Source organism: Salvelinus alpinus, chromosome 6, assembly GCF_045679555.1.
Source record: "Salvelinus alpinus chromosome 6, SLU_Salpinus.1, whole genome shotgun sequence".
Classification (NCBI taxonomy): domain Eukaryota; kingdom Metazoa; phylum Chordata; class Actinopteri; order Salmoniformes; family Salmonidae; genus Salvelinus; species Salvelinus alpinus.
In genome coordinates this window covers 22,023,312-22,030,871 of record NC_092091.1, presented here as the reverse complement: position 1 = coordinate 22,030,871, position 7,560 = coordinate 22,023,312, and the positions used below count along the sequence as shown (strand labels likewise).

Genomic DNA, 7,560 nt, shown 5'->3' with positions numbered 1-7,560 from the left:
ATTCCATCTAGCGCAAATCCATCTCTAGGGTGCGGAGGAGACTATATAGTTCTGCAAACAGTGCGCGATCCAGAGGAGGCGGGAGAAAACACCTGTTACGGAAGAATCAATTCGACAAAGCAGCCTCCACGTCTTCGGTAAGTTTATTAAGCTGAATTCAACCAGTGTCTAAAATTGAATATTTGTCTCACTCAAGAGCGCATAATGAAATATATTTCGGCACCGAGAGCATATAAACTTCACATTTTTACTCGTTGCACTTTATTTCCGCGTTAAGATAGGCATAGGCTAATGTAAACTACTACATGATTTACTTTTAAATAATACATTGACTTTCTTCCAGTACACCACGTTTTGCTCAAATCTAAGGAGATCCGTCTTGATTCTCTATAAAGGCAGAGTTATTATAAATTCAAGCTTGTGCAAATTCATCACAGACCAGACCTGCTTTAGCCTATAATTTTGTCCGTATCTTCCATATCGTAGTTAATATGCACAACATGTCAGTTAAATGTAACTTAACTGAATAGAATACAATACAATAGAATACCATGACGGTTAATAAAGTGGATTTCAATGTGCTTATGAAGGGTGTTTATTTTTACGTAAAATTTTAAAACGAACCAAATCAAACCTCAACTAACTTAACTGTGGTTCTAAGATGAATACATGTAATCTATTGAAAAATGAATGAGTGAAGGCTACATGTGGTATTCTGACTAATGCAGCAGTCTTTTTTATTCCACAGGAACATTATGCTGTGCAGCATGTTGACATATACTCACTGCTACCTAGACAACATGTATGAATGTACTACTGTATGAGTACAAATAATAGTGTTTTCTTAGCCTTTGTAAATCAATCATGTGCTAACATTGCATGTATTCTTTCAGGGATGCAAATTAGTCACCTTTCGGCGAAATTCGGCGTTTTGAATCCATAATAGGTGACCTGCGTGATTCGTGTAACCTAAAAATGACTGTCGTTTGGAAAGTTTGAGGTGAGGGAGAAAGTGTGGTGGAACAGGTATTAGCATTATTAGGTATCTTGCTAGCTGGGTTGAATTCTCCGTTAGCTAGCCAGAGAAATGATGAGCAACATTAGCCAACTTATCTGATCAAATAATTGAGTTCATGGTGTGAAAAGTAGCGTGCTAATAACGTAGACAGCTAGCTAACGTTACAACATCAAATTAGCTAACAATACTAACCTAACCAATTCTATATAGTATTAACTGGTATAGACACCTTGCCGTTGTTGTGCCGAAAATCTCCCCCTGCCTGTTCTATAGAAAGTATTTGACTCTGATGTGTGCCACAGAAAGTATTTGACTCTAGCCACAAAATTAAGGAAATTAGAAGGGGAGCGGGGAGTAAAATTTTGGGAAGCAATAAACATTTCAGAACAACTACTAGTTGAATAAGACATGGAGAGATGACGAATTTTGGCAAAGAGATTTATTTATAGACTAATACACTTGAAACAAATAGCCAAACCGAAAACTGCAGACATTACTTGCTCCTCCCCCGCGATCAAACCGACATAAAAAATAAAATGAAACGCAGCCTAACGTGATCAGAAATCACAACTAGCAAGCAAGTCGCAGCAATGAAGAATTGAGTGCGTGCGCGTTCACACGAAGGGGGGGATTCTGGCAGGTGGGAGATTTTCGGCACAACACCGTTCCTCAATTGTTGTAAAAATGACTTGTGTCATGCACAAAGTAGATGTCCGAACCGATTTGCCAAAACTATAGTTTGTTAACAAGAAATGTGTTTAGTGGTTGAAAAACGACTTTTAATGACTCCAACTTAAGTGTATGTAAACTTCTGACTTCAACTGTACCTCTTATTTAGGCTGCAAAATAATTTCTTTATTCAACACCTCTATAATTAAGCAATAAGGCACGAGGGGGTGTGATATATGGCCAATATGCCACAGCTAAGGGCTGTTCTTATGTACGACACAATGCAGCGTGCTAGGACACAGCCCTTAGCCATGGTATATTGGCCATATATCACAAACCCGAGGTGCCTTATGGCTATTATAAACTGGTTACCAAAGTAATTAGAGCAGTAGAAATAAATGTTTTGTCTTACCCGTGGTATACTGTCTGATATACCACAGCTTTCAGCCAATCAGCATTCAGGGCTCGAACCACATAGTAGTGCCTAAGAACAGCCCTTAGCCGTGGTATATTGGCCATATACCACACCCCCTCAGGCCTTATTGCTTAAGTATACACTTGACACATTGGGGTCAATTTCATTGATTTCATCGTTTTTAGATTCAGTTAACCATTTCTTACACAGATATAGCAACGGTTGCAATGTGATTTACTCAGTGTGTTAATTCATGTATTTCATAACTGCTGCCATGTTTGTGCTTTTGCCTCCAGACAGAGAAACACCCTTGTATCCCACCTGGTGAAGCCCAGTGGCATAATGTGGGTTCTGGACAAGATCCGTGGGTCAGTAGAGACCACTGTTCTCCGGCGGGGGGAGAATGGCGACAAGGACGGCAATACTCCAGTCTACAGCAACGTCCTCACCCCTGATAAGATCCCTGACTTCTTCATTCCCCCCAAGCTGGTCTGCTGCCCCCCAGAGCCTGAGACCCTGGACGTCGTCAAGCCCAAGGAGGGGCTGCGGCCCTCGGCCTCTGAGCAGACCATTGGCAGTAAGAAAATCAGCAGCCCTCGCAGCCCGCGTCTGGTTGCCAAGCTGGCTGGAGACACCAAGAACCTGTTGAGGGCCGCCAACCGTCACATTATCCAGATAGAGAGCGCTGATGACGTGGTGGCAGAGGACACAAACGCTGACCCTCAGTCTCAGACCGCTATGTCACTGCCCTACGTCCCCAAGACCCAGACTTCCTATGGTTTTGCCACTTTGATGGAGAGCCCCCACACCCGCCGCAAGGAGTCCCTTTTCCACTGTGACCAGACCAGCCCCCTGACCTCTCCCAACTCCCAGAGGAAGGGGAAGAGCAGCGTTAGCGAATGCAACCACCTCAACCCCCCTGACTTCAACGCCTCTCACAACCCGTACCGCTACTTTAGTGGAGGGGAGAGTGATACCTGTTCCTCGGCTGAGTCCTCTCCCTTCAACTCCCCACTTCTCTCCCGCTCTGCCTCGCTGCTCAAAGTCTTCACCCACGAGACACAGGCCAAGGTGGTGAAAGCCAAGAGGACGTTTGCCCGCCACAGCTCCTTGTCCACAGACGAGTGCAGCTCGACCGAGCCCAGTCCCAACGTGCTGCGGCGGCTCCACTCCTCTTCACTCCATGGCGGTGGGCCGTCGGACCGGGAGCACACAGTCAACCTACACAAGGGTGGCAGGGTGAGGCTCAGCGCCGACTACGATGCTGGCACGGCCCGCCTGCGCATCCGCATTCTGGCTGCCGAAGAGCTCTACGACAAGATGTACGACATTAAGAGTATCAACTGCTGCGTGTCACTGTACCTCAACCCTGGCAAGCTGCAGAAACAGAGGAGCACTATCATCAAGAACAGCCGAAATCCTGTGTTCAACGAGGACTTCTTCTTTGACTCTGTGACCTCAGTGCAGGTGAAGAACCTAGCAGTGAAGATCAAGGTGGTGAATAAGGGCACCAGCCTGAAGAGAGACACTCTGCTGGGGGAGAGAGAGATCCCTCTGGGGAAGCTGCTCCATGGCCTCTAGGTCTGTCCTGGCGATACAGAATAGTACTCTGACTGACACAGAATGAGACTATGAATGATAATGTGCATGAAAAATATATATATAACTGGGGTTAGATGTTTGCTTGGTCTCCCCTATATTCACATAGAACTGTCTGAAAGGAACAGTTCATTTCCAGTCAATGTCTGGTCTGGTCTAGCAGTTTGTCTCTTAGCTGGTCACCTCCTCAACCTTCTGTTCCCTGAACCTGAAGCCCTGCACAGCCCAACTTGTAGATCATGTGGTGGACAATCGAATATGGCACAGGTCAAAAAACACCTGCTCGTTTGAGAGACTCACTTTTTGTACTCTCTTGATCTTGACGTTGAATGTCGCATGGTTGCAATTACATGTGACTCAGACAATACAGGATGCGAGTCTCTATGATTCCGTTTATATTCAGCACTACAATGCTTTTATGGATCAGGGGGTCTTTGATGTCGCCACTATAACTTGATGTGCAAATTATCCTTTGATCCTGATTGTTGTTGCGATCCACAGTAGCCTACTACCGGAAGGAAGGCTAGTCTGTTATGTGACCACAATGTCCAAAACCTGGAGAATAGAGATCAGACGTCACCATCTGCTTCCCGTGCGCTTGGCATGAATATGTAAATGCAGTGATATGTTAGCAGTTTGTACTTCAGTTTCATAACACCCACAAGCCTTACCAAGAGTGATAGATAGACAGAAAGAGAGAGTGAGAGAGGGAGGGAGGGAGGGAGAGAGGGTGTATGCATTACATTTTAAAGAGTGTGACATTATTCAAAGGTGTTGAACATATTCAAAGGTGTTGATTTTATACATAGATGTTGTATTTGTATGAGAAATATGCTTCAGTATGTGGACACCTACTCGTCAAACATCTCATTCCAAAATCATGGGCATTAATATGGAGTTGGTCCCCCCTTTGCTGCTATAACAGCCTCCACTCTTCTGGTAAGGCATTCCACTAGATGTTGGAACATTGCTGCGGGGACTTGCTTCCATTCAGCCATTAGTGAGGTTGGGCACTGATGTTGGGCGATTAGGCCTGGCTCGCAGTCGGCGTTCCAATTCATCCCAAAGCTGTTCGATGGGGTTGAGGTCAGGGCTCTGTGCAGGCCAGTCAAGTTCTTCCACACCGATCTCAACAAACCATTTCTGTATGGACCTCGCTTTGTGCATGTGGGTATTGTGATGCTGAAACAGGAAAGGGCTATGGAGATTGCATGGCTGTATGCTTGATTTTATACACATGTCAGCAACGGGTGTGGCTGAAATAGCTAAATCCACTAATTTGAAGGGGTGTCCACATACTTTTACAACATTATGACTTTGTAAATTATGTACTGCGCCCTGCTGGAGAGTGAATGATTAGCAGCCCTCTGACCCTGAAAACCTTATAATTTGCTGATTTCATTATTATGATGCTGACCTGTGTTTTCCACTCCTGGCAGTGTAGACAAGCCACTAGGCCAGAGGACTGAGAAAGGAAAAACATTTACAATATATTTTTTTACAATAAACATTATTTGACATGAAGGATAGTCTTCTACTCTCTGCATGTGCTCTGCTGTCCTTTAAAATGAATTACAATACATCTGATCTGATTGCAATTTCAAGTAGGAAACAGAGGAAAGAAGCAGAGGTTGTTTCTGCAGATGGTTAAAGGGTCACCACACACATTCATCTTTGAGATATGGAGTCATTTAATCATGTCAAACATTACTATTTTACAGAAAATAGCCATTGTTTTTGTGAGTTACATTCCCTGTCATGTTTGAACCTAGACTATACAATAGAGCTCTCTACAATACCATTGCTTTTCTCCAAGCTTATACTTTATATAACTCTATTTTGCTCTAACTATGAGGATTTTGTTATTGTGTAAAATCTGTAATCTGCTACGATACTATTAAATGATTGATCTGTGTGTGCTCAATGCTCATGCTATGCCTGCTGTACATGGGTGCGTGCTCACTGAGTTGTAACCAATCCCTTTTTTGGCTTACATCGGCATGACTAAAAAACAAAAATATTGTCAGTAGATTTTATAATACTTCATTGTAGTAGGCAGGGTCAAAATGTAGCCTAAGTGCTTTTATGATGAAAATTTAATTAAATCTAAAACTGAGTAGTGTATTTTCGTGATTGCCAACTATTTTTGTAATTGATTGTCTTTTCTAGTTTCTCATCTACAGATGTAGGATTTTAATTTGAGCCAGTTTTCTACAGCAGTAAATAATCCTGTAGCAGCAGGAAATTTGAATTATTATGTGGATTATAATTAATGGACATTTTTGTGGGCTTTGATACATTTTTCGTTACGGCAAATCAAGTCTGATATTTCAAAGTGGAAATTACAATCTTTAGAATCCTTTTTATAACTCAAATACACAACAAGTTTGCATTTCCTACTGTGCAGGAAAATTCTCAGCAACAAAAGAGTTATCAAATTAAGATCTTACATCTGTATTTAAAAAAGACAGCCCAATGTACATTTGAACTAGGAATAATTCTCCTGAGAAATGAAAACTGTGCTGCAAGCTATCTCACTACGCAATTAAAAAATGTAAAAAAGATCATCAAAAATTTCAAATGGATTCAATTAACTTTCTCCTCATGACTGTGTTTTCAGTTATGCTATGATTTGAAGTGCTTTAAATACTGTAGCCCAGACCTCCTTGCTGATTATCTTCTATACCAACCACAGGGTTAATTATCCTGGTTGAATACACTGTAAATATATATATATCTTACTAACTAGGCTGCTTATGGTGCCCAGGTGTGTTGTTTTGTGGGATGCCAGTGGGAGGGCTTGCTGTCAGCTGAATAATGGATAAATATATGCTTTATACATGCAGTCATGTATCAAATGAATACAGTGGTTTTAGATCTGAGCACCTGATTTCTAACAGTGGAGGAATACCCACTATCCTCTATGATGTGTGTTTTTCTCTGTTTGTTATGGGGAAGCCCAACACCTCTATTGGGAGTGCAGAAAACCTGCAGATGTATAATGTATATAGCCACTTTAAATGGGTTTGCCATCATAGTATGGACTTGCTTTTTAGAATTAGACCTCTGCTTGATGCATTAGATACACGGTTAGCCAATTTGATTGCCAACCTTGATTTAAGTCTCTGAGGGATTGCCAGAATGAACTTTACAATTAGCTAGCTGTTGGTGTTCGGAAATCCTTCCTCGTTATTCTGTGCTAAATGGCTATTTAATTACACAAGCTAAAAAGGTCTGACTGTCAATTTTTTTAAATTATACTCAGAAGACTCTGCTTATGCGAAATAATGAAAGTGGGGATGATATTTATTTCAGTGATCTAATTTCTGCAGTGGAGAGATGTTTAATATGCTGAACTTGTTCTGTTTCTCAAGAAAATGAAACAAGTGCCAATCCGTCATACTTGATGCCAAATTCTTTAATTGTTATCTCAAGGTGTTAGATAAATGATGGATACTAGTTAGTTTCTATCTACTGTATTGTTATTGTTGGTGTGAGTACTAATGTCTTTTATACTGTGATGTCATTAGTAATGGACACCTGTGGGTTTTCCTGACTGTTCCTCAAACTGTGTTAATATAGGCCTATGTATGACTATGAAATGCCTTGATTAAAAGCAAATGTATTGTAGATTCTTCATGTCATCATTACTACTTTGTTGACATAATGACATTATACAAATCAGTGCTATAGCAGTGACCTTCTCACATTGTGTTAATCATCAGATCTGATACAACAGTGATTCTCATATTAGGGCTCTATTCAATTGGTATTGCGGAAATTCAGCTTTACAGTGTGATTGAAAGTTAAAGGCAATGTTCCCGTGTTAGCGGAGACTGCGTTCACGGTAAACGCTGCA

General features: G+C 41.7%; 1 protein-coding gene across 1 annotated transcript; it reads left to right on the top strand.

Moving 5' to 3' along the window:
• On the top strand, positions 1–7,331 carry LOC139578357 (C2 calcium-dependent domain-containing protein 4C-like). The gene is made up of 2 exons (XM_071405832.1): positions 1–137; positions 2,399–7,331. Exon 2 carries the CDS (start codon positions 2,445–2,447, stop codon positions 3,681–3,683), a length of 1,239 nt encoding a protein of 412 aa, XP_071261933.1. The 5' UTR covers positions 1–137; positions 2,399–2,444; the 3' UTR covers positions 3,684–7,331.
• Positions 7,332–7,560: the final 229 nt, after the last annotated feature.